The sequence below is a fragment of the Tauraco erythrolophus genome, chromosome 25 (genome assembly GCF_009769465.1).
Source record: "Tauraco erythrolophus isolate bTauEry1 chromosome 25, bTauEry1.pri, whole genome shotgun sequence".
Taxonomy (NCBI): Eukaryota; Metazoa; Chordata; class Aves; order Musophagiformes; family Musophagidae; genus Tauraco; species Tauraco erythrolophus.
Genome location: NC_141489.1, coordinates 6,753,172 through 6,780,445, shown reverse-complemented (window position 1 = coordinate 6,780,445; position 27,274 = coordinate 6,753,172). Strand labels below are relative to the sequence as shown.

General features: G+C 52.2%; 1 protein-coding gene across 1 annotated transcript; it reads right to left on the bottom strand.

Moving 5' to 3' along the window:
- Positions 1–21,656: 21,656 nt before the first annotated feature.
- LOC104379166 (feather keratin Cos2-3) lies at positions 21,657–21,962 on the bottom strand. The gene has a single exon (XM_009986375.2). The coding sequence runs from the start codon at positions 21,960–21,962 to the stop codon at positions 21,657–21,659; it is 306 nt and encodes a 101-aa protein (XP_009984677.2).
- Between the last annotated feature and the right edge of the window lie 5,312 nt (positions 21,963–27,274).

The following is a 27,274-nucleotide window of genomic DNA, read 5'->3' as shown; positions in this document are numbered from 1 at the left end:
ATAGTGAGAAGTCACCAGTGATGTGGCACTAGTAAGAGAATCTCACCCACACTGCAGCCATCTTAGGCTGGGCTGAGCCTTGATTTTAGACATCCCACCTCCCCCTCTTCACTCCTGAGTAGACTCAGAATGTCTGACAGGGCTCGAAAGACCAGAGCTTGGAAAGGGTCACAAACTCCGTCCAGTAACAGTTCTCAGACAGAACACTGGAGGAGTGGTCCTCCCACAGATTTGTATTCCAGTTTGCCAAGTGCTCCATTTTGTCAGGGATTTGCCTGGATCCCCTAAACAGTTCCCAGCAGCTGGCTCATTGCTTTAGGAAATGGGCATGTCTTTCTCTGTTCAGTCTGACATTTTCAAGATGCATCTATGCCCCATTCCTGGGGCTGTTTCATTGAATCATGCAATGGTCCAAGATAAAATCTGGCAATGTCTGATATCTCTACCTAGAGCCATTATCCCTTGCATAAGACAGACAACAAATTTTACGCTCCCCTTCACTCCCTCTCACCAGTATCTGAATTTAATTTTAGTTTTTAATTTAAAATATGCAAATTGCTATGCTTCATGCTAGCAGTGTCAGGGCACTTCCATCTCTAAAACCCCACATCAATTTGTTGTTCCACCCACTTGGACGTTGTTGTGGAAACACTTTAATGTGGTTGGCAAAGTCCCCAAACTGCAGATCTGTGAAATGCCGGCTGGGTAGTGAGTCTCTCTTTATTCTTACTGGGAGGACATGATCACTTCCAAAGGGCACTTGCTTTTCCCCTTCTGACTTTCATTCCAGAACAGATGAATCATGTTCTCAAAGCTCTTCTTTCTGCACACTGACAGTGAAGGGAGTCCATGTGACCACTTCCTAAAGAGGAGGTATCAACAGGGCAGATGCACTTTTGTGAACAGTGTGGGATTGATTCACCAGAGTATAGGGCTCTCCAGGTGAGATGATTGAGTCCAAAAGAATGACTAGTCCTCCCTTCTGGAAACAGAGATGCTTTTTGAGGCAATTCTCATGTTTCCATCTGTCCTGGGTACTTGGCCCTTAGACCTGCAGCCAGGCCCACGCACCAAAGCCCAAGGACAGGCTGATGCCCACTTTTGTCAGCTGTGCTCTCTTTCTCAGTGACATTTGGGAAAATCCCTGGGACAGCCCACTGAGACTGCAGAAAGAGACTGAGCTTGGATCTGTCCTGAGGTAGCCAGCGCTGCTTGTCATTCCTTGCTTTTGGGAGAGAATTGTGTTTGTGGAGCATTGAAGCTCTCTGCAGCCCTGGAGAGCAACCAAAAGGAAGACCTGAAATGTTCAGGGGACCCAAGACACAGTGAACTGCAGGACATCAAAGGCAGTTATCAATTCCTCATCAATGCTGCCTGGAGCCCTCTGAGATAAATATGCACATGCAAAGTCTCCAGCAGGGCTGACAGAGCAGACTCATGGAACATTTCCATCCTGGAACAGCAGTAGGACAACAACCATGTACCCTAGGCTTTATCAGGTGCAGTGAATGATGCTTCATGAGCAAGAGACTCCACTTCATAGGGTGGGATCCAGCTAGAAGGTCAGCACCCTCCAGCTGAGCTTTCACATGCAGTTCTAGGTGGGATTGCCTGAGAACAGGTCCCCAGAAACATTCCTGTTGCCCATGGCAGGAAACAAGACCACCTGAGATGTGATGACCAGCTGTTGGACAGAGAAACCAGCATGGACTCAGGGACATAGGGTGCTCAGGGACATAGGGTGCTCAGGGACATAGTGCTTCTACTGAGCACTGGTGATTTCCCTGAGAATGAGAAGAGACATGATAAAGACTGGGACCACTCTCTGGCAGTAGATAAATGCAGGAAAGAGTTTGAACAGAGAATCTTGTTCAGTATCTGGCTGGTGGGTCTTTTTTACTTTCTGACGTGCAGATGCAGGACAAAGAAGGGCTCTTCCCTCCTTGGGCTACTATGGCCACATAGCAAAACCACAGGAACAGTTGTGCCTCCTAGCAAAAGCCTTGTTCTCCAGCCGTGGCCATCACTGGAGGCACAGGGAAAGGGACCAAGAAGACAAGCTGACAGGTTACTTGCCCTGACTACTCACTCCAGTGTACCAGCTATTTTAAGCAGAGGGCATTTTACAAGCCTGGTTTGGCTTGTTTATGGTGTAGCCTCCAGTGGATCTGCCCCAAGTCAGGTGTCTTGGACTCTTTTCATCATCAAAGTCCCTGGGTCTAGAGGCAGCTGTAACAGTCATGCTGGCATGTGCTTCACAGCAGCACAGGCTGGGCAGGCAGAGGCCCAGCCTCACCACAGCGCCCAGGTGTTGCTGCTGGGCAGGCTGAGCTCAGGGCTACATGCAAGCAGTGGCAGGGAGGGAACTGCTCCTCAGAGCAGCCCCCATGTTTCTGAGCAGTGCTGCAAGCTGTGGGCACCAGTGTGGGCTCAGTGCACAGAAATAGGCAGCGCTGTCCTGGAGCTCAGCATCCCGCACATGCAGCACCACCTGGGAGTCCTCTGCAGACAGCACGGAGGAGAATCTCCCTGAATCCTTGCAGGCTCTGGACTTGCTCACCCACAGCAGCATCTGGAAGCTACCTTGTAATGACAGAGACGATGGGAATGAAGGGAGACTACCCAGAAGGGACTCAAGAGAGCTGGGAAAGGGGGACGGGAAAGGGCAGAGAGGAAAACGAGAGGGAAGAGTTCGTAGAGGCTCCTCCTTGAGGGGAACACCATGTCACGGCCCTAGCCCCCGCCACCCCCGCCAGCCCGAAGATATTTATCCTTGTCCATATCCGTACATATATATTGGCAGCGGTAGTAGTAAATTGTTCTTATCTCAACCCACGGGTTTCCCTTTTCCTCCTTTAATTCTCTCCCTCATCCCTGGGGTTGGGGGAGGGTGAGTGAGCAATTGTGTAGGGTTTGGTTGCCGGAGCAGCCTAACCCACGACAGCCTCCAACTGGACTGTGTCCCATTGACCACTGCTCTCTGGCTTCTATCCTTCAGCCAGTTCACAATCCACCTCACTATCCGATCATCCAGACCACACTTCCACAGTTCAGCTGTGAGGATGCGGTGGAAGACTGTGTCGAAACATAGAATTGTTAGGGTTGGAAGGGCCCTTAAAGATCATCTAGTTCCAACCCCCCCGCCATGGGCAGGGAAACCCTCCACTACACCAGGTTGCCCAAAGCCTCACCCAACCTGGCCTTGAACACTGCCAGGGATGGGGCAGACACAACTTCTCTGGGCAACCTGTTCCACTGCCTCACCACCCTCTGAGTGAAAAATTTCTTTCTTATATCTAATCTAAATCTGCCCTCTTTCAGTTCAAATCCATTGCCCCTTGTCCTATCACTACACGCCCTTGTAAAAAGTCCCTCTCCAGCTTTCCTGTAGGCCCCCTTTAGGTACTGGAAAGCTGCTATAAAATCACCCCGGAGCCTTCTCTTCTCCAGGCTGAACAGTCCCAACTCTCTCAGTCTGTCTTCATAGCAGAGGTGCTCCAGCCCTCGGATCATCTTCGTGGCCTCCTCTGGACCCGCTCCAGCAGCTCCATATCTTTCTTGTGTTGGGGACTCCAAAGCTGAACATAGTATTCCAGGTGAGGTCTCATGAGAGCAGAGTAGAGGGGCAGAATCCCCTCCCTCGACCTGCTGCCCACACTCCTTTTGATACAGCCCAGGATATGGTTGGCTTTCTGGGCTGCCAGTGCACATTGCTGGCTCATGTTGGCTCATCGACCAGCACTCCCAAGTCCTCTTCCTCAGGGCTGCTCTCAATCCTCACCCCTTCTACCTCTCTTGCCTCGGTAGCACGGACGGTAAGTTCTGCGGCCGGGGGGGTAGATTGAGGTGGAAAAAGCGAGTGTCGAGTGAGCTAAAAGCCAGGCATCGCCCGGCAGGAGCCAGGATCTCCTGTGTCCCGGTTCCGGCAGTGCCTACGTGACTGCTGACGCAGGGGGGCGGACCCGGAGAGGTAGAAGGGGTGGTGGGGTTGCCCTGTATGTAAGGGAAGATCTAAACTGTTTAGAGTTAAATGTTGGGGATGACCTAGTAGAATGTCTATGGGTGAAAATCAAAGAGGGGCCTATGAAGGCGGATATTGTAGTGGGTATCTGCTACAGGCCACCCTATCAGGACAGTGAGACTTATGAGCTATTCTTTAAACAACTGGGGGAAGTCTCGCGCTCACTAGCCCTTGTCCTTATGGGTGACTTTAACCTGCCTGATGTCTGTTGGAAGTATAACATGGCAGTCAGGAAACAGTCTAGGCGGTTCCTGCAGAGTGTGGAGGACAACTTCCTCTCACAACTGGTTAGTGAACCGACTAGAGAAGGAGCTCCCCTAGACCTGCTGTTTGTGAACAGAGAAGGTCTTGTGGGAGATGTGAAGGTTGGAGGACGCCTGGGGCATAGTGACCACGAGATAATAGAATTCTCAATTCTAGGGGAAGTTAGGAGAGGGAACACTAAAACGGCCAAGCTGGACTTTGGGAGAGCTGACTTTGGGCTGTTTAGAAGTCTGGTTAACAAAGTCCAATGGGAGACAGCTCTCAAGGGTAAGGGGGCGCAGGAGGGATGGTTACTATTCAAAAAGGAAATTCTGGAGGCACAGGAGCGAGCTGTCCCTGTGTGCCAGAAGTCGAGCCGCCGGGGTAGAAAACCAGCTTGGATAACAAAGGAGATTTGGGAACATCTCAAAAGAAAAAGGGATGTCTACAAGTCTTGGAAGAATGGGCAGGCATCCAGGAATCAATACAGGGAGGAAGTTAGGGCATGTAGGGAGATAATCAGGGAGGCAAAAGCCCAATTGGAACTTAGACTAGCCAGCTCCGTAAGGGACAACAAAAAGTCTTTCTATAAATACATTAATAACAAAAGGAGGGCTAAAGATCACCTCCAGCCCCTACTGGACTCAGGGGGTACGTTAGTCACTAGGGATGAAGACAAGGCTGAGGTCCTTAATGCCTTCTTTGCCTCAGTCTTTAATAATAAGGTCAGCAGTTCCCAGGTGAGCTGGCCTTTGGTGTCTGAGTGCAGGGAGGGAGAGCAGATCGAAGCTCCTGTGATCCAAGAGGAACGGGTCAAGGATCTGCTCCTTCGGCTGGATGCCCACAAGTCCATGGGGCCTGATGGTATCCACCCGAGAGTCCTGAGAGAGCTGGCGGATGTCATTGCCAAACCCCTGTCCATTATCTTTGGGCAGTCTTGGCTCACTGGGGAAGTTCCGCTGGACTGGAGGCTGGCGGATGTTACCCCCATTTACAAAAAAGGGCGGAAGGAGGATCCGGGGAACTACAGGCCTGTCAGTCTGACCTCGGTGATGGGCAAAGTCATGGAACAGGTTATCTTGAGTGCTATTAATGAGCACATACAGGTTAACCGGGTGATCAGGCCCAGTCAACATGGGTTTATGAAAGGCAGGTCTTGCCAATCAAACCTGATCACCTTCTATGACAGGGTGACCCGCCTGGTTGACGAGGGAAGGGCTGTGGATGTAGTTTTCCTGGACCTCAGTAAAGCCTTTGATACAGTTTCTCATAGTGTTCTGGTGGAGAAACTGGTAACTGCTGGCCTGGATAGGCACACCCTCCCTTGGGTTAAAAACTGGCTGGATGGCCGGGCCCAAAGAGTGGTGGTAAATGGGGCTAAATCCGGCTGGAGGCCGGTCACCAGTGGGGTTCCCCAGGGCTCAGTGCTGGGTCCAGTTCTGTTTAACATCTTTATCAATGACCTGGATGAGGGGATTGAATGTACCCTCAGTAAATTTGCGGACGACACCAAGCTGGGAGGCTGTGTCGATCTGCTCGAGGGTAGGGAGGCCCTTCAGAGGGATTTGAACAGACTGGATCGTTGGGCTGAGGCCAATGGCATGAGCTTTAATAAGGCCAAGTGCAGAGTCCTTCACTTGGGGTATAAAAACCCCAAGCATCGCTATAGGCTCGGGGAGGAGTGGCTGGAGAGCTGCCTGGCAGAAAAGGACCTGGGGGCGTTGGTTGACTACCGGCTTGATATGAGCCAGCAGTGTGCCCAGGTGGCCAAAAAGGCCAATGGGATGCTGGCATGTATCAAGAATAGTGTGACCAGCAGGAGCAGGGAAGTGATCCTGCCCCTGTACTCGGCACTGGTGAGGCCGCACCTGGAATATTGTGTCCAGTCTTGGGCCCCTCGCTTTAAGAGAGATATTGAGCTCCTGGAGCGAGTCCAAAGAAGGGCGACTAAACTGGTCAAGGGGCTGGAAAATAAAACTTATGAGGAGCGGCTGAGGGAGTTGGGGCTGTTTAGCCTGGAGAAGAGGAGGCTGAGGGGAGACCTGATTACGGCCTATAAATACTTGAGAAAAGATGGTGGGGAGGTAGGGGAAGGGCTCTTTACATTAGTGATGGGAGATAGAACAAGAGGAAATGGGCATAAGCTTAGTCAGGGGAGATTCAGGTTGGATGTTAGGAAGTATTTCTTCTCTGAAAGGGTTGTCAGCCACTGGAATAAGCTGCCCAGGGAAGTGGTTGAGTCCCCATCCCTGGATGTGTTTAAGAATAGGGTGGATGAGCTACTTGAGGATATGGTTTAATGGGGATTAGGGATGGTTGGACTCGATGATCTCTAAGGTCTTTTCCAACCTAGAAATCTATGAATCTATGAATCTATGAATCCATTCTCTGCCCAGCCTGTACTTGTGCATGGGATTGCCCCGACCCACGTGCAGGACCTTTGTCGTGGTTTTTCGACTGAGGGTCGAGACAAGAACCGAGAGGGAGCACCCACCAACCATGGTCCAGGGCAAAACATGACTCAGGCTTTCTTCTTAAAACAAAACAATTTATTAACAGTTACTTAACAGGAGACAGAAGGGAACGAAACCGGTTACTTGAGAGGAGGAAGAGAAAACAAGGCCAGATCTTAAAACAACACCTCCCCACCCCCTATTTCCTTTCGTTCCCGGCTCTACCTCCCCCCCAGCGGCGCAGGGGGACAGGGATTGGGGAGTGCAGGTCAGTTCATCCATGTTGTTACTGCCGCTCCTTTCTTAAAGGAGGAGGAGTCCTTACACCATTTTTCCCTTGCTTCAGTGGATCCCCTACTCACGAGAAAAAAGTCCCCAAACTTTTCCAGCGTAAGTCCTGCCCGCAGGATTGCAATCCTTCCCCATGGATTGTACCAGTTCGGGCTTTACCAGTCTCGGCCTCTTAGGGAGCTGCTGCCACTTGCGTCGGCGTGGGTCGTCCCACGGTCTCCAGATGCCTCCACGACCTCGTCGTGCATTCCATGCCCCATTATCAACAGTACCTGGTCGCGCATCCCCTGCTCCACGACCTCTCCTGGGCTCAGGCATCTCTTCCCCGACGTGGGTTTCTCCACGGGCCACGAGTGGGTCTCTGCCCCGCCGAGTGCACCCTGGCTGCAGGGGGCCGCCTGCCATCTTCACACCTATTGCAAGGGAAACCTCAGCTCCAGTACACCTCCTCCTGCTCCATCTTGACTGACCTGGTCATTGTGGTTGTTTTCTCTTAGATCTTAATCCTCTCTGGGGGAGCTCGGCCCGGCGGGCACCCCGGGAGCGGGGCGCTTCCCAAGCCCCCCATGTGGCTCCCCCGGCGCCATCTTGAGCACATGGCGCCGGCCCGGGCCCGGGCAGCCGCCCGGCCAGGAGCCGGGAGGGAGGGCAGCGCCCTCCTGCTCTCTCCTCCCTCCTGAGCAAAAAGCCCTTTCCCGCCCCTTTGTCCCAACTTAAATAGGGCAATTTGCAGAGGCGCCAATTTGGCTCAACCTCCCCGGGGGGGGGCGGGATGGGACTCAGATCTGGTGGCACAGGGAGCAAATCCCCTCTCCTGCCACCAGAACACCCCCCCACATCAAACTATCACAACCTTGCACTTGGCCTTGTAGAACTTCATGAGGTTCTCACAGGCCCATCTCTCCAGCTTGTCAAGGTCCCTCTGGATGGCATCCCTTCCCTCCAGCATGTCCACAACACCACACAACTTGGTGTCATCTGCAAACTTGCTGAGGGTGCACTCAATCCCACTGCCCATGTCTCCAACAAAGATGTTAAATAGCACTGGTCCCAGTACCGACCCCTGAGGAACACCACTCGTCACTGGTCTCCACGTGGACATTGAACCGTTGACCACAACTCTTTGAGCGCGACCATCCAGCCAATTATTTATCCACCGAGTGGTCCATCCATCAAAACCATGTCTTTCCAGTTTAGAGATAAGGATGTCGTGTGGGACAGTATCAAATGCTTTGGACAAGTCCAGGTAGACGATGTCAGTCACTCTTCCCCTATCCATCAATGCTGTAACCTCATCATAGAAGGCCACCAGATTAGTCAGTCAGGATTTGCCCTTAGTGAAACCATGTTGGCTGTCACCAATCACCTCCTTGTTTTCTATGTGCCTTAGCATAGTCGCCAGGAGGATCTGCTCCATCATCTTGCCGGGCACAGAGGTGAGACTGACGGGCCTGTAGTTCCCTGGGTCTTCTTTTTTCCCCTTTCTAAAGATGTGGGCTATGTTTCCCCTTTTCCAGTCATTGGGAACTTCACCAGATTGCCACGACTTCTGAAATATGATGGATAGTGGCTTAGCAACCTCATCTGCCAGTTCCCTCAGGACCCGCGGATGCATCTCATCAGGTCCCATGGACTTAGAATCATAGAATCATAGAATGGTTAGGGCTGGAAGGGACCTTCAAAGGTCATCTAGTCCAACCCCCCTGCAAGGAACAGGGATATCTCCAACTAGATCAGGTTGCTCAGGGCCTTGTCCATCCTGGCCTTGAACGTCTCCAGGGATGGAGCATCCACCACCTCTCTGGGCAACCTGTTCCAGTGTTCTACCACTCTCATAGTAAAAAATTTTTTCCTAATATCCAACCTGAACCTACCTCCCTCTATTTTAAAACCATTACCCCTTGTCCTATCATAACTGGCCCTCCTGAACAGCCTCTCCCCATCTTTCCTGTAGGCCCCCTTGAGGTACTGGAAGACCGCTATAAGGTCACCCCGGAGCCTCCTCTTCTCCAGGCTGAACAGCCCCAACTCTTTCAGCCTGTCCTCATAGGAAAGGTGCTCCAGCCCTCTTATCATCTTCGTGGCCCTCCTCTGGACCCTCTCCAACTGGTCCATGTCCTTCTTATGTTGGGGACTCCAGAACTGGACGCAGTACTCCAAGTGAGGTCTCACGAGGGCAGAGTAGAGGGGGAGAATCACCTCCCTCGACCTGCTGGCCACGCTCCTCTTGATGCAGCCCAGGACGCGGTTGGCCTTCTGGGCCGCAAGAGCACATTGCCGGCTCATATTGAGCTTCTCGTCCACCAGTACTCCCAAGTCCTTCTCCTCAGGGCTGCTCTCGATCCAATCACCACCCAGTCTGTATTTATGCCTGGGATTGCCACGACCCAGATGTAGGACCTTGCATTTGGCCTGGTTAAACTTCATGAGGTTGGTACGGGCCCACCTCTCCAGCCTGTCAAGGTCCCTCTGGATGGCATCCCTCCCTTCCAGCGTGTCGACGGCACCACACAGCTTGGTGTCATCGGCGAACTTGCTGAGGGTGCACTCCATGCCACTGTCCACGTCACCGACAAAGATGTTGAAGAGGGCCGGGCCCAACACGGACCCCTGAGGGACGCCACTCGTGACCGGTCTCCACTTGGACATCGAGCCGTTGACCACTACTCTCTGAGTGCGGCCATTGAGCCAATTCCTTATCCACCGAGTGGTCCATCCATCAAACCCATGACTCTCTAATTTAGAGAGAAGAATGTCGTGCGGGACAGTGTCAAAAGCTTTGCACAAGTCCAGGTAGATGACATCCATTGGTCGACCCTTGTCCACCGATGCTGTCACCCCCTCGTAAAAGGCCACCAAGTTGGTCAGGCACGATCTGCCTTTGGTGAAGCCATGTTGGCTGTCACCCACCACCTCCTTGCTCTCCATGTGCCTTAGCATGGTTCCCAGGAGAATCTGCTCCATGACCTTGCCAGGCACAGAGGTGAGGCTGACCGGTCTGTAGTTGCCCAGGTCCTCCTTGTTCCCCTTTTTAAAAATGGGGGTTATGTTCCCTCTCTTCCAGTCATCGGGGACCTCGCCAGACCGCCACGACTTCTCGAATACAATAGCCAGTGGCTTGGCAACTTCATCCGCCAGTTCCTTCAGGACCCACGGATGGATCTCATCAGGTCCCATGGACTTGTGCACCTTCAAGTTCCTCAGATGTTCTCGAACCTGGTCTTCAAGTACAGACTTGTCCACCTTCAGGTTCTTTAGATGGTCTCAAACCTGGTCTTCTCCTACAGTGGGCAGTTCTTCATTCTCACAGTCCCTGCCTTTGCCTTCCGTGACTTGGGTCATGCTGCTAGAGCTCTTGCCAGTGAAGACTAAGGCAAAGAAGTTGTTGAGAACCTCAGCCTTCTCCATATCCTGGGTGGCCAGGTCCCCCGTTTCCTTCCGGAGAGGGCCTACATTTTCCCTAGATCTCTTTTTATCACTGACATATCTATAGAAGCCTTTCTTGTTGCCCTTAATGTCCCTGGCCAGATTTAACTCTATCAGAGCTTTGGCTTTCCTAACCTGATCTCTGGTTACTCGGACAATTTCTCTGTATTCTTCCCAGGCTACCTGTCCTTGCTTCCACCCCCTATAGGCTTTCTTTTTGTGCCCAAGTTGATCCAGGAGCTCCTTGTTCATCCATGCAGGCCTCCTGGTGTTCCTACCTGACTTTCTCTTTGTTAAGATGCACCGCTCCTGAGCTTGGAGGAGGTGATCCTTGAATATTAACCAGCTTTCTTGGGCCCCTTTTCCCTCCAGGGCCTCATCCCATTGTACTCTAGCGAGGAGATCCCTGAAGAGGCCAAAGTCTGCTTTCCTGAAATCCAGGGTAGTGAGCCTGCTATGCACCCTCCTTGCTTCTCTAAGTGTCTTGAATTCTACCATTTCATGATCGGTGCAGCCAAGGCTGTCCCTGAGTGTCACGTTCCCCACCAGCCCTTCACTGTTAGTGAGAACAAGGTCCAGCGTAGCACCTCTCCTCGTTGGTTCCTCTACCACTTAGAGAAGGAAGTTATCATCCATGCATTCCAGGAACCTCCTGGATTGCCTGTGCCTTGCTGTGTTGTCCTTCCAACAGATATCAGGGTGGTTGAAGTCCCCCATGAGGACCAGGGCTCGTGAACGTGAGGCAGCTCCTATCTGTCTGTAGAGGGCCTCATCCACCCAGTCCTCCTGGTCAGGTGGTCTGTAGCAGACCCCTACTACTACGTCCCCTGTCCCTGCTCTGCCTTTAATCCTAACCCATAAGCTCTCAGTCAGGACCTCATTCGTCCCCAGGTGCAGCTCCATGCACTCCAGCTGGTCCTTGACATAGAGGACAACTCCTCCTCCTCTTCTTCCTTGCCTATCCTTCCTAAAGAGCCTGTACCCTTCTATTCTGACACTCCAGTCATAGGATTCATCCCACCACGTCTCCGTGATGCCAATAAGATCATATCCCAACAGGCGTGCACACACTTCTGACTCCTCTTGCTTATTCCCCATGCTGCGCGCATTGGCATAAAGGCATTTAAGTTGGGCCCCAGATGAACCTGACTTCCTGGCTGGAGCAGCTGGAATTCCCTCCTTCTGTTGTACAGGTACTTCCAGCATATCTTTATCATTCTTGATATTCCCCCCTTCCCCCTTCAAATCTAGTTTAAAGCCCTGTCAATGAGCCCTGCTAGCTTTTGCGCTAAGACCCTCGTTCCCCTCTGAGAAAGGCAGGTCCCATCCGTTGCCATCAGACCTGGTTCAGCAAAAGCCTCCCCATGATCAAAGAAACCAAATTTCCGTCGGTGGCACCAGCCTTTGAGCCATCTGTTAATCAAGTCTGTATTTCTGTTCCTTTCTGTATTCTTTCCTGCCACTAAAGGGACTGAAGAAAACACTACCTGGGCTCCTGACCCTTCAACCAATCACCCCAATGCCCTAAAGTCCCTTTTGATGGCCTTTGGACTTCTCTCTGTTAGCTCATCAGTACCAACTTGCATTACCAGTAATGGATAATAATCAGAGGGCTGTACCAGACCAGGGAGTTTCCTAGTGACATCCCTGACCCGGGCCCCAGGGAGGCAGCAGACTTCCCTGTGGGTTGGGACTGGTCGACATATTGGCCCCTCTGTTCCCTTCAGAAGGGAATCACCTATGACAATTACCCTCCTTTTTCTTTTAACAGGGGCAGGCAGAAATCGTGGGGCAGACTGACTCACCTTAGGCAACCCTCTGCGTGGGCCCTCGTCTATATTTTCGTCTTTTGATGAAATGCTTTACTGAAGTCAAGACAGACCACATCCACTGCTCTACCATCATCCACCCACTGGGTGATCTCCTCATAAAAGACTATCAGGTTTGTCAAGCACGACTTCCCCTTAGTGAAGCCATGTTGACTGCCCCTAATGACCCTCTTATCCTTGATAGGCCTAGAGACAGCACCAAGGAGAAGTTGTTCCATTATCTTTCCAGGAATGAAGGTGAGGCTGACCGGTCTATAGTTACCTGGGTCTTCCTTCTTGCCCTTTTTGAAGACCAGAGTGACATTTGCTTTCCTCCAGTCCTCAGGCACCTCTCCCGTTCCCCACGATTTAATAAAGATGATGGCGAGTGGCCTGGCAATGACATCTGCCAGCTCCCTCAGCATCCATGGGTGCATCCCTTCAGGACCCATGGATTTATGGATGGCCAGGTTGTTTAACTGGTCCCTAACTAAGTCCTCATCAACCAGGGTAGACTCCTCCTCTATCCTGACTTCCTCAGGAGCCTCAGGGTTCCGGGGCTCATCAGGATAGCCTCCAGCAGCATAGACTGAGGCAAAGAAGGCATTCAGTAACTCTGCCTTCTTATTATCCTCTGTCACCAGCCTCCACTTGGACATTGAGCCGTTGACTGCAACACTTTGTGCGACCATCCAGCCAATTCCTTATCCACCGAGTGGTCCATTCATGAAATCTGTGTCTCTCCAATTCAGGGAGAAGGATGTTATCTGGGACACTGTGAAATGCTTTGGACAAGTCCAAGCAGATAATGTCAGTATCATGCCTGAATAAATTTGACGGCCTTCTATGATGAGTTTTCAGCGTTGGTGGATAAGGGAAGAGCAAATGACAGTTGCCCAGTCTCTCTCCTGGCAGGCACGTCATGCATCATGCCCTGGCTATTAATTCCTCCTGTATGTCTGCAATGCCAGGGCTTCCTCTTCCATCCCTTCCTCAACCTCGAAGTCATCCTAGAGGATAGGGAATGGGAAGCCGGGTGAAACATCTGCGAGTTCCCGAAGCCCCTCACCCTGACAAAAGTGTCCTGAAACCATCACAGGAGGGCCAGGCACTACAGGCTGTTCCATGGAGACTCTGGGCAGCACAAGAATGGAGACTAAAGAGATGAGTGAAACCACAGCTCTCCTCTGGTGTTAACATTATGGGAGGTAATTGACATTGTTGTGCCGTGGGATCCATGCTGAGCTGAGGTCTCAGACCTCCTGCCCAAAGACACTCATTACCTTGCTGTTCCCATCCATGGGGATTTTAATGCAGAAAAAGGCACAGGCAGCTTTCTCCTCTTGACACTTTGCATCTCCTCTTGTTTTGTGTCTCGGAGCCTTTCCCTGCACAGTCACTGACCCTCATTTTCTTCCAGGCACCATGCAACAGGTCATCGTCAACCAGCAAGAAGGACAAGTCAAAGTAGAAGAGAGACACACTTCCCAGTCCACCTACACCTACCACAACACTAACTTTTATAGCTTGTTCTGGTACCAGCAGAGGAAAAGACAAGCTCCCCAGCTCGTCTCATATCAGGCATCAGCTGGCTCCAAGCACAGTGACTGTCTCACCACGGTGCTGAACACCACGGGGAAATACAGCCTCCTGCAGCTGGAGGAAGTCGAGGTCCCTGACAGTGCCACGTACCTCTGTGCTGTGCAAGACACCCTGGTGCAGGGAGCTTCCTTGGCTGTGCAACAAGCCAGGGGAGGGAGGGCACGTGTCTGTGCAAGGCTGAGCTTGGGGAAGGGGCCCTCGGCTCTTGCCTGGCACTGCTGTTTCCCTTGTACATTCAGAGATCTGCAGAGAAAGATAGTCTTCCAGGAGAGAACAGTGCCAGTGGCCTGAGAGGAAAGAGAAGGTGGTGAACGGGTCTTGAGTTCCCTTGTTTTCACCACGGGCTATGTGGATATTATGCCCAGTGGCCTTGGTGAGCTGATGGGCAATGTAGGTGATTGTTGCTGTTTGGGCAATGCTTCTTTGCTGCTGCTCTTTGCTTTCTGGATTTCCCTGCTGCACAAAGCTTCTTCGGGGTTTCCTGAAGGCCTGTCTCTTAGAGTGTCTGCTCCGGGATGTGCCCCGCAGAGCCCAAAGTTCGAAGTAAGATGGAAAACAGAAATAACATGTTCCTTCCAGGAATAACACGATTACAACAACTTTCAAAAATACACAGAATCACCTTGTGGAGCCTCTAATGTCTCTGTGACTGTGTGCTGAGATCTGCTGGGTGCGCGGGGCTGGTGGGGGCCGGGGCCGTGCCGGGGTGTTCCCCGGGGGAGCCCAGCGCCAGCTCTTCCCTCTCCTTCTTCAACGTGTTTGTCACCTTTCCTTTCCTCTCTGCCCTTTCCTGTCCTCCTTTCCCAGCTCTCTTGAGTCTCTGCTGGGTAGTCTCCATTCCCACCATCTCTGTCGTTACTAGGTAGCTTCCATATCCTCCTGTTATTCCATGCACTCACTGTTTTCTCTGTGAATTCAGCCGTCGTTACTGCTCTGATTTCAGCCCTCTTTCACTGTAACACCCACTCTTGCTCTCCATCTCTTCATCCCTCCATCCACCTCTCTTTTTCCCATCTTTCCAGGGCCCTATCAGCTCTAAAAACCTCTTCCTGCTCTTTCAGAACCCTCTGTCATCTCTTCCTCTGCTTCCTTCCTATCTGTAGACACAAGCTGGCTTTCCTGCACCTCTCCATTACTCCATACATCCTCCCATTCCCTCTGCATTCAGCATCTATTCTTGTTCTGAATTCAGCCCTCCATCCTTTGCTGTAACACACCCATTATTCTGTGACCTTATTCCCTCTTCAGCCATCCATCCATGTATCTGACTTTCATTCCATTTCTGCATGTATCAATTCCAAATTCCTCTCCAGCCTTCTCCCCTCGCTACACACACCACAGGACCACTCTTAATCCCTGTTAGACTACACGTCTCCTTCTGCTCCAGTCTGGTTCTGTCTCACTGCCACTCTTCCTAATCTTTTCATTGGGAGAATAGAAGTTCGGTGATCTTTGGCCTTTCCTTCTCCTTTCTCGGCAGTGGCTGTGGGCAGAGCCCAGGTGCAGCCGGAGCCGTCGGCAGAGACCACCGAGGGCACCGGCATCAGCATCAACTGCTCACACCCCAACATACAGTCAACCGACTTCATCCACTGGTACCGGCAGCTCCCGGGCCGAGGCCCCGCATTCCTCGTGAGCAGCAGTAAAGGGTCCAAGGAGGTGCCGGAGCCGCCGGGGCGGCTGTCGGTGTTGCCAGACCGCCGGTCCAGCGCCCTGTGGCTCGCCCGGCCCCGGCGCGGGGACGCGGCGGTGTATTACTGCGCGCTGGGAGACACGGGGAGAGGAGCCGGGGCTGCGGCCGGGCACGAACCGCGGCGGGCGGGGCCGGGCGGCTGTGTCGGGGGCGGGGGGGCAGCCCCGGCCGGGCCCGCCAGGGGGCGCTGCCGCTCCGCCCGCCGGGGCCGCCTCGCCCCGCCCGGCCCCGCCCGGCCCCGGCCCCGCTTCTGCCGTCGGCACCGGCACCGACGGGGCCCCGCAGCCCCGGGAGTTCCCCCCTCGGCGGCTGCGGAGCCCTTCACCGGGCAGGAACCTTCTCCCGCCCCTCACCGCCGCTCAGCCCCCCACTCCCACCGGCACGCAGACGGGAATCCCCCGCGACGGTGGCGGCGGCGGCGGCGGGGCAGCAATGGCGAGCGGAGCGGTGGCGGTGCCCGGCGCTGCCCGGCAAGGAGCGATCGCGGCCGCCGGCCCCGCTGGCTCCCGGCGACGAGCAGCGCCTTTCTGCTCTGCACGGGCAGGCGGGCAGCAGACATCCTCCTGCCCACGGGCAGCCGGGAGCCCTCGGTCCTGCCGCAGCCACCGGCCGCTGCTCACACGGACCGTCGGATGGCCAAGGGAACCCTGAGCAGGTGCTTTCCTCTGCTCCGTAAACACAGGGACTGCCGTGCGAAGGTGCTAACGCCAAACTTGACTTAGACATGGACGGCCCGAAGGTGGTTCATCTTTTGTTACTTGGTTAGAGCTCAGAGAAATACAATTTAAAACTGCATCCTGCAGCTACAGGCTTTCAGAGATATTTCAAAACGTTCCTGCTAGCGTTACAAAGTCATCCCATGGATTCAGGAGTTCAAGCTCCACACGCGCAGGAGAAAGGGATGTCGAGGTCACAGGCACCTCCAAGAGCTCCTCACAGTGGCTTGGCGTTGAGACTATGAGCTTGTTGGACAGGATTCAGAACCTTTGGAGTTGAGTGCCGGGGTAGAAGCATGGGGTTGACATACTGACCACAGCCTCAAGGGATGCCAGGTTCCTGCTGAGAAGTTCACTGAGAAGTGAGGCAGAAAGAGATTTACTAAGTTTTCCCTGGGGACAGGGACCCTTCAGCATCTTCAGGAACTCGCTCACCTGAGGAACTTCAGTAGAGGCCACTGTAAAGGCCTGTGGAATGTGAGAGCAGCTGGTTCACTAAGACTGTTAGATGAAGTCCCTTTTGCTTTAAAAGGCAATAAATAATATAAGGGAAAGTGATAAGCGAAGCACACAGAGACAAGAGTTTCTCAGTAAGTGAAGGAGACCAGAGCTCCTCAGGCTCTAATTGATGGGCCGCTAGGGAACTGGCCGTGCAGCTTTGAAATGAGAGAGGCTGAGCTTTGTAGGTGACCAGAAGTAAGAAGGTGAGCATGAGGATTATCAATATTTGAGGAGGCTGAGATTTGCAGGTTAAAGGAATTGACACCAGGAACATGAGGATTGTGGCTGTTTGAGGAGGAGTCTGGTAGGATTATGCAACACTTATTAAGGAATGCTTAGGGAAAGGCTCAAAAGGTGGGGGAAAGAGGACTGGGGAGGAGCAAGGAGAGGTAGTGGAAATGCCGAGGGCTGGAAACGTTCAGCCTGGGGAAGAGAAGGCTCAGGGGCGGATCTTTGCAATGTGTGTAAATAGCTGATGGGTGGGAATGAGGAGAGTCTTCTGAGTCAGGCAGACTTGGGACTCCACACCTCTGCCACGGTGGAAAGACATCAAACTGTGACCCTTACTGTGTTCCAGTTCTGCAAGGACCAAGAGGAGGTTGTTCTGCACTGGCCCATCTTGGGGCACTGTCGTGGGTTAGGCCGCTCCAGCAACCGAAACCACACAGCCGGTCACTCCCCCTCCCCACCCCCAGGAACGAGGGAGAGAATTAAAAGATAAACGGGATACCCGTGGGTTGAGATAAGAACAATTTAATACAGATGATTTAATACAGAGTGTAGATGCTCACCACCCCCTCTTATCCGCAGCCCGTCTTGTCCCGAAGCTGCAGTCCCGGACGAACGCGAGGCCCCGAAATAGAGAGGGGCAGAGAGAGAGAGAGAGAGAGAGAGAGCACTCTGAGAGTGGGAGTGCTGGGAGAGAGAGAAAAAAGGCAATAGAGCAAAAGCGCAGCAAGCACGAAAGAGCCAAAGCGCAAAAGCCCTTCTGTCCGGCTGCCCCTCACTGTTATACTGGGCATGACGCTGCATGATATGGAATGCTGATTGGCCAGTTTGGCCTCAATCTTAAGTTCCACCACAAATCACAAGGGAAATCGTGGCCCCCTGTCCCGGCCATGCTCCCCCCTTATCCCGCCGTGCTTCTGCACTCCGGCACACTGAAAAGTCCTTGGAGTCTCACGTCCAACCACAAACATCAGCTTGCTATCAGCATTCTTCTCAGAGCGAGCCTCTGAGTAAAACCAAAACACGGAGCTCTTCTAGCTGCTAAAAAGAAGAGCTAACTCTGTCCCAGCTAAAGCCAGGACAGGCCCTCAGGCCACAGCTGGGCTTCTCACAGCCCTGCAAGTTCAGAAGATGCTGGCGTATCTTCTCAGGGAGACATGCCACACACAGACACATTTGGGGTTCAAGAGTTGCCAAAGACATGTCTCAGAGGCGGTCAGAAAGAGAATTGCCATGTTGCCTAAAGGGGTGAAGGTCTGAGGTTTGCTGAAGCTGAAAGCTGCCCACTGATGGGAGAGTTCTTTGTCGAGCTGGTCCCCAGGGAAGCCTGCGTGGCTCTAGCAGCTCACTCAGCTCTTCAAAGTCCATGTTCTGGGGCTGCAGAAGCAGAGAGGGAAACGTGATTTCTGCAATGGCAGAGGTCTCTGTCTTGGAACTGGCAAAGGATCTCTCCTCCAGACATTCTTTGGGTGGGCTTCAAACTGGCCACACAGCATGCTTGCCTCAGAGGTGGTGTTCTGGATTCCAGGGCAGCACAAGCAGGCAGGAGATCTCCATGTGGGCATGTGAAGGGAGGGACGAAGCCTGTCTGTAAAGGAGAAGGCAACATCACGCTGAGGGTTGTGGTTAGGTTAGATCTGTGCCTCCCCAGCCTGTGTGCCAGGCAGGAAAGCTGTTGAGACATCAATGCGTGTGACTTTTTCAGCCAAGTCCAGGCCCAGGGACTTGGGACACAGGACTGGACACTCAGCAGAAATATCCTACCTGTTTGTCTTAATCTTCTGCTTCCTTCAGCAGCCACTGATGGCCAAATTAGCCCAAGGAGGGAAAATCCCTTTCTTGCCTTGCACCTAGGATTTAGCTGAAGCTTGAGCCAATGCTGGAGTGTCATGTGTCACTGCTAGAGGAGGGCAGACCAAGCACAGACGTTTCAGATGTGCTAAGAACAAGAATTTTCTCCTCCCCATTTCACTCGTTGTTCCCCTTGCAGAGTCATTTCCGGCAGCTCTGCTCTCTCCAGGCTCTTGGAGGGAACATGTGGGTTTTTAGAGTCTCTCTCACACACGCAGGAGGATGAGTCTCAGCGGGCAATTTGGGTATCTCATCCTCGCTGCCTTCCTGAGGTATCCACTGGGTAAGCATTGGCTTTGACTGGAGGCACAATTCCTCTTCTTCCTAGGAGAGACTCAACTCCTCAACAGTTCTCTACATGGAGCTGCTCTTGAATGATGGACAAATGTTGGGAAACCTCAGACTACATGGGTGGTTCTGTACCTGCTTTCTCAAGATGCTGTTACTGACGGAAAAGAAAAGATGAGAGCAAGAAGGAACAGCTCCTGTCCTGATCATTTTAGACCCCTTGTCTTCCTTCTCTCTTGCCAGCTGTCCACGTGTCTGTGCTTCTCTCTGCTGATCTGTGTGGTCCCAGTGTTTCACAGATATGTCATTGCAGAAGCTCTTCTCTATCTCGACAGCACACATTTTGGGACCTGACCACACAAAGGCACAGGAATATTCAAAGTTGATGCAGGGACATGAAAGCTGTCTCATGCCACTCACTCTCTTGGTGTGTCTCAGTCCCTCTCCCGGCTGGCACATGTCGTGCAGTGTGCCCTGGCTACCCATTCCTCTCGCATGTCGCAATGCCAGGGCTTCCTTTTCCCTTCCCTTCTCTGACCTTGGAGCTTTCTGAATGGACAGGGAACGGGGAAGAGGTTGAAACAGATTTGCCATTGTCCCTCACCCTGGAGGTGACCCAGAGCCACCACAGGAGGGCCAGACGCTCCAGGTTGTTCCCTGGAGACTTTGGGCAGCAGGAGAGTGGGGACCAGAGACCTGGGTGAGAGCACAGCTCGCCTTTGCGGGTATCCCTGTGGGAGGTAGTTGGCATTATTGTGCTGTGGGATCCATGCTGAGCTGAGGTCTTGTGTTCCCTTGTTTTCACTGTGGGTTATGTGGATATTGTGCCCAGTGGCCCTGGTGAGCTGATGGGCAATGTAGGAGATTGTTGCTGTTTGGGCAATACTTCTTTGCTGCTGCTCTTTGCTTTCTGGATTTCCCTGCTGCACAAAGCTTCTTCGGGGTTTCCTGAAGGCCTGTCTCTTAGAGTGTCTGCTCCGGGATGTGCCCCACAGAGCCCAAAGTTCGAAGTAAGATGGAAAACAGAAATAACATGTTCCTTCCAGGAATAACACGATTACAACAACTTTCAAAAATACACAGAATCACCTTGTGGAGCCTCCAATGTCTCTGTGACTGTGTGCTGAGATCTGGAGGACATGCTGTCCCCATGCTCTGCCCATCCTTGAAGCCCTTCTCATGCAATACCTCATGGGCTTTCCCAGACCCTGCCCCATTTCTTCAGCATTGGGACCAGGCTGTACAGCTCTATCCGAGATCTTAAAGGGGGAGCAGACCACCAGGCAGAGGTGGGCCACAGGCCCTACCAGGAGAAGAGGTGGCCTTGGGGAAAGCTGCTACATGCCTTGGGAAAGGCCATGCACCATAGAGCATCTGTGGGGGCTTCGACACTTGCTGCTGTACTTGAAGTGTCCTGTCTGGTGGGACGTGGCGGTGTGTGAGAGACATGAGTGCCCTGGTGTGTGGCCTGGCCAGGCTGGTTTCAACATCAAGCTGTGGGTCACCTTAGCCCTGCACATCTGTGTAACTGCTGGGCTGTGCAGGGAACTGTTTGGGGGCAGGGGACTTACAGATGACCTACCCTTGCTACTCTTGCCCTTGGGTACAGGTGACGCCCCCTCATTCTGGGGGAGGATGAGGCAGAGGAGATCTCAGGCTGTTTCGAAGGCTTTTTCTCACACCATTGTCACTCCTGCATCGTCTGAGGCCATCTTCTGAATGAGCCGCTTTTCCCAGCACACAGCTCTCCAAAGCAGGAGCAAGTCTCTTCTTCACAGGCTTCTGAGATGCTGACCTCCCAGAACCTCCAGCACTACTGGTCTCCTCTCCAAGGGAAGGCAGTGGATGACCTCCCCATCTGCAGGACATCCTCTGAAGCCAAGGGACGGTATCTGAGCAGAGATGCTGGAATACAGGGCCTGATATTCACTGTCTGGGGAGGTGCTGAGTAGGTCTTCCTCAGCCCTGTGAGACAGTAACTGAAAGGGACCCCTTCTCTACCCTCTAATCCTCTCCTTCCTCTTCCGCTTGTACCCCCACCTTATGCAGAGCCACCCAAGGCAATGTCTGTCTTCCTTGGCACTATGAGACAATGTCCACCAAGAAAAGGATTCTGCAGAGGCAGAGGCTGTGATGCAGAAAATTTTAATGACTCTGAGGCAGGAAACAAGTTCCCTTGTAGAGAAAGAGGCCAGAGCAGGGACAGCAGCAGCAGCTGCTGAAGATCTGCTCCCATTGGTCACAATGGAGATTCCACAGGCCTGTCTTACAGAGGTAAAGGGGCCAGCAGATGCCCCACTTGGGCTTTGAGGGTCTTAGACCCAGAAGAACAGAAGACAAGAAAGAGATTGGAGAGAGTGCAAGGCTGAGGAGTTAATCTTCAGCCATGATTTCAGAGGGCCCCAGATGCCTTCTATTGGAAGGGCAGCAAAGGATTCTAAGCCTCTCTGAAACTGATGGCCAGGAACTCTGACCTCAGTCCAGCATCAGCTTCTAGGTTCCTGGGGGTCCTTGTCCAGGCTGTCACCGGTGGCTTTAGCAGGGGGGGCACCTTCTGCCACAGTAGCGGCTGGAAATGCCAGAGAGGTCAAGCGACCCAGAGGTGATGGGCACTCCATCACAGCTGAGGATGCTGCCAACAGCAGCAGAAGTGGAGGAGCCCACAACAGTGTTCTGCGGGAAGGAGCTGAGGATGGGGCCAGGCAGGGCCACCACTACAGCAGGAGGCTCAATGACTACGGTGGAGTTCTGGCACTGCCTGACACAGGGCTCGTTGCAGCTGTTGGCCAGCGGGGTCGGGCCGCAGGGTCGGCATGGCAGGCACTGGTTGTAGCAGGACATGTCCCTGGGCTGCAGAGGCACCTGGGAGAGAAGCAGGGAGGAAGCAGAGCACAGGAACATGTGAGCAGAGTCTGCCAGGAGTCTGTCACGCCACCACAAGCATGTCAGAGGCACCTACGAAGCCACGAGTTAGAAACCATGCAGTGATTCAAAAAGGTTACCAGACACAGTACTGCAAGCATCACCCAGGCCCAAGAGGCTGCTGCCAAACTTTTCAGAGAAGGACAACTTCAGCCAAGTTCCACATCCTCTTTGCAAGGAAACGCAGAGTATACCAGGCCCAAGGAGACTGCTGCCTGTCTCTTAAAAGCTCCCTCAACCAAGTCCAGGACACTCTCTGAGGAAGACCTTCACCCCTCTTCCCTCTCTCATGGCAAGCAGATCCATGACCCAGCATAGGACGGAGGAGTGCACATCTGCATGAGCAGAAAACCACATGGGGAAAGGGCTTCAGACTCACCTGGTTCCCGAAGTGGAAGCGAGAGAAGTGGATGAGAGAACGAGGGGTTGGGCTGGCTTTTATGGTGGCCCTGACCTGCCCCAGGCCCAGAGGTAGCTTCTAGAAAAGGGACGATTGTCTAAGTTGCTCATGATGAACGGAAAACCTCCCAGCTAATGACACGGGCTGAGTGCTGGTTTTCCTAATGCCGCCTTTTCATTTCCTGGTTTATGCCATACCCTTCCACATGGAAGATTCTTCTGAGTGTTGGGATTGAGAGGCCCCAGGATTTCTGGGGCAGGAATGTGACAGTGCTGGCAGGAGACTCAGCTCAAGTGCCGCATGGGTGCAGCGCAGGTGAGTGATGTTGTCCTGGGGCACACTGGTGGGGTTGCCAGTGGCTGCACTGACAGGAAGGGGCCCAGCTGCTCCCAGCCCTGCAATCCTTGGCTGGTCACCCGAGGGCTTCCTTGCGTGAGGATGTGCCATGTCTTCTTTCTCTTTCCCTCCCTCCCACCTCATTCCAGTGGCAACTTGCAGGGCGCAGGTGGGCTGCACTGTGGGGTTTCATTGACTCTTTAAGTCTTTTACCCGTGAAACTGAGCAGCCTTCCCCAAGCTATGGGTATGGAGGGCTGCAAAGGTTATTTCCCCCATTTTTGCATTGCTGCTGAAAATCAAAGTTATGTGGGCCCTCTTCTACTATTGGGGTATTATGGGGTGGACAGCACAATGCTTGAAGGGAAAAAATCACTTCTCCGAACGACACACAGCTGATGAGGAGAAGATTTTTGTCTTCAAAAAACCTAATTTACCATTGCCTAAGAAATACAAAAACTTTGAGGGAAGCCTCCAGTTTGCTTAAGTATTCCTTGAACTTACCCTCTTCCACCAAGGATGCATCTCCCTTGCTGCTGGTCTCAAGGACGTAGGATTCCTAAAGATTGATCTTGCTTGTAAAGGCTGAGGTAAAGAAGGCATTCAGCACCTCAGCCTCTCCACGTCCTGTGTAACCAGGCTGTGCAGCATCAGAGAAGGCCCACTCTTTCAGCAGTGGCACCACATTTCCCCTAGCCTTCCTTTTGTCCTCTGTGTCCTTACAGAAGCCCTTCTTCTTGCCTTTGACATGCCTGACCAGATTCAGTTCCAGTTGGGCTTTGGCTTTCTGAACTTCACTCCTGCATGCTTGGACAGTGCCTGTGTGTTCCTCCCAGGTTACCTGTCCTTGCTGCCACCTTCTGTACGCTTCCTTCTTGTGGTTTGGTTTTGCCAGGAGCTCTTTGTTCATCTCGGCAGGCCTCCTGGCATGCTTGCCTGACTTTCTGCTCATTGGCATGGACTGCTCTTGATTTTGGAGGAGGTGATCCCTGACTATTCACCAGATTTCTTAGGCCCCTGTTGCCTGCAGGGCTTTATCCCACAGGACTTGTCTGAGCAGACTTTAAAGACACCAAAGTCTGCTGTCCTAAAGGCCCAGGCTGTTAGCTTGCTCCTTACTCTTCTCACTCCCCTCAGGATCCTCACCTCCACCATTTCATGGTCACTGCAGCTCAGGCTGCCTTTGATCTTCCCATCCCCAACAAGCCCATTCTTCTTGATATGTATGTCCTTGGTATGAGGGCCAGCAGAACACATGCCTTTCTTTGATCCTCTGTCACTTAGGTGATGAAGTTGTCATCCGTGCATCCCAGATAACTCCCGGCTGGCTTATGTTCTCCTGTCTTGTTCCTCTACCAGATACCACCGTTTTTGAATTTCCTCATGAGAACTGGGACCTGTGAATGTGAGGCTGCTCCTATCTGCCTGTAGAAGTTCTCCTCTGCTGGTCCTTCCTGGCCAGGCAGCCTATCGCAGACACTCGCTACAACGTCACCCTTACCTGGGATCTCTTTAATGCTTACCCACAAGATCTCAGTGGGCACATCAGCCGTCCCTAGGCAGAGCTCCATGCACTCCAGCTGCTCTCTCAGAGGAAGGGAAAGTCCCCCTACTCGTCTTTCCAGTCCGTCCTCCTCAAACAGCCTCTATCCCTCCCTTGCAACATATCAGTCACAGAAGTCATCCTACTCTGTCTCTGTGAGCTCAACGTGCTCGTAGCCCTGCAAGTGCACACAGATCGCTAACTCCTTGTGTTTACTCCCCATACTGAGTGCATTAGTGTACAGGCACTTGAGTGAGGCAGCCCAGCATGGTGACTTCCTAGAAAGGGTTTTAGGGACTTCTCCACGATGATGCCTTGTAGACACTTCCTTGCCTACATGCAACTGCTAGAGGTGAGCCTGTTTAAGCCCTTTTTTCTCGATCTTGTTCAAAAAACAAGGCTTGAAGACATATGTGGCTCCTCTTTAAATTTGAGGGTGCTGAACCTCTTTGGTAGTTGCAAGCCCAAAGTGGTGCAGGAGCCTTCTGCTTCGTATTAGACTTCACCAGCTTTCACCCTGGGATTATCCCTTGTGTCTCTGCTTTTAGAAGCCTTCAAGTGGCGGTCAGTTTTTAAGTACCACCTTTTAAAAGCACGGGAGCAGGCAATGCCATTTGGTCATGAGGTAGCATGTGTGGCAGAAGACCTCATGGATCTCAGCAGGAAAAAGAAATTGTGTGATCTCTGGAAGGAAGGTCAGGCTTCACAGGGAGACTACAGACCTGTGGTTCACATGTGCAGGGAGAAGATGCAAAAGTCCAAAGCGCTGTCAGAATTGCACATGGCCAGTGTTTTGTCAGACAACAAGAAAGGCTTTTTAAAGTATGTTAATGGCACGCGGAGATCCAAGGAAAACTTTAGACGGATACTTGTTAAAGACGGTCACATGGCTAAGCGGGATGAAGAAGTAGGACAGGCATTCAAGGCTTTTTTTTTGCTTCGGTCTTTAAGAACGCTGAAAGACCTTGGGCTATTCAGTCCTCTGAGTCGGTGTACCATGAGTGCAGGAAGAGTGACTTCCCATTTGTGGCCACTGAAGCGGAAGGGACCAGTTGAACCATCTGAATGTTCACAAGTCCGTGGGGCTAGATGGCATTCATACCAGCGCACTGAAGAAGCTGACAGATGTTGTAGTGAATGGGGCTGCATCTGGGTGGCGACCGGTCGCCAGTGGTGTTCCTCAGGGCTCAATTCTGGGGACACTTCCGTTCACTACTTTTCTCAACGATCTGGATGCAGGACTATAATGCACCAGGAGCAATTTGGCTGATGGGACCAAACTGGGAGGTGCTGTTGACTGTCTCGAGGGACAAGAGGTCCTGCAAGGGGACCTAGAGAGACTGGAGCACTGGGCTAAGATTAACACAATGAAATTTAACAAGTCAAAATGGTGGGTTCTGCACGCAATGAGGATGACCTCATTGCTCTCTACAGTTTGCTGAGGAGGGGAATTGGAGAGGGAGATGCTGATCTCTTCTCCCTGGCATCCAGTGACAGGACACTTGGGAAAGGTTCAAAGCTGCATCAGGGGAGATTCAAATTAACATTAGGAAGCATTTCTTTAGCAAGAGAATGGTCAAAGACTGGAACAAGCTTTCTGGAGAGGCGGTCGATGCCCCGTGCCTGTCAGTGTTTAAGAGAAATAAGACAATGCCCTCGATAATGCACTTTAATTTTTGGACAGCCTTGGAGTTGTCAGGCTGTGGGACTAAATGATTATGTAGGTCCCTTCAAAGTGAAAATCTCCTCTTTTCTCTTCTCTTCTCTTCTCTTCTCTTCTCTTCTCTTCTCTTCTCTTCTCTTCTCTTCTCTTCTCTTCTCTTCTCTTCTCTTCTCTTCTCTTCTCTTCTCTTCTCTTCTCTTCTCTTCTCTTCTCTTCTCTTCTCTTTCTCTTCTCTTCTCTTCTCTCTTCTCTCTTCTCTTCTCTTCTCTCCTCTTCTCTCCTCTCCTCTCCTCTCCTCTCTCTTCTCTTCTCTTCTCTTCTCTTCTCTTCTCTTCTCTTCTCTTCTTCTCTTCTCTTCTCTTCTCTTCTCTTCTCTTCTCTTCTCTTCTCTTCTCTTCTCTTCTCTTCTCTTCTCTTCTCTTTTCTCTTTTTATGGATTCTCAAATAGTCTTTCGTTCCTTTTCCTTCTATCCTTCCCTTCCCCTTGCCCAGAGGTTTCACTTACTTTAGGACTAGGGGAATACACTGCCTGCTTCTCCACTGCAGCTGGGGTCTGGGGCTCTTCAAGCTGCCAGAGAAAATCCTGTCTATCTCCCTTTCACCTGCTCTGGTGCGGCACAGCCAGCTCACTTGCAACTGCTCACCGACTGACAAAAGTTCCTCCTTTTCCAGGAAAACACAAGACAGAGATGGAACAGTCCTGGGAGACTCTGGAGGACTCCAGCCCTGCTGTTCAGGAAAGTGATCAAAAATGCACATCTACGGTATTGGAAGAACATGCAAGTGCTCCTAGGTCAACTAGCACAAGGATATTTCTTCTTGGGAAAACCTGGGAAGTTTTGTATACAAAGGAGATGGCACTAAGGGGTCCATCCTGCTTCATTTAGTCCAAAGTGTCCTTCACACTTGTAGCCCATCAAAGACCTGAAATCTCCAATGTTTTAGGGAGGCTGTGGCTGCAACGAATGTTCAGTTTTCTGTCATGGATCATACGATCATACGACAACTGTGGTCTCTGCAAGGAAGAGACTGAGATGTCTGGACTGTAGGAACTGCAAGAAGTGACTGAGATGACAAAGAAGCATCAGACACACCACTTAGGAAGACAAAGATCCCTAAAACTTAGTGGCACACCTTGTAAAGTTTACTGTTGAAACTCAACTATTCATAGCATCAAGGAATCATAGGATGGTTTAGGTTGGAAAGGACCTTTAAAGGTCATCTAGTCCAATCCTCCCATTGCCATGGGGGATTTCTACCGGTGCAATCTTTAAACTTTGCTGTCTGTAC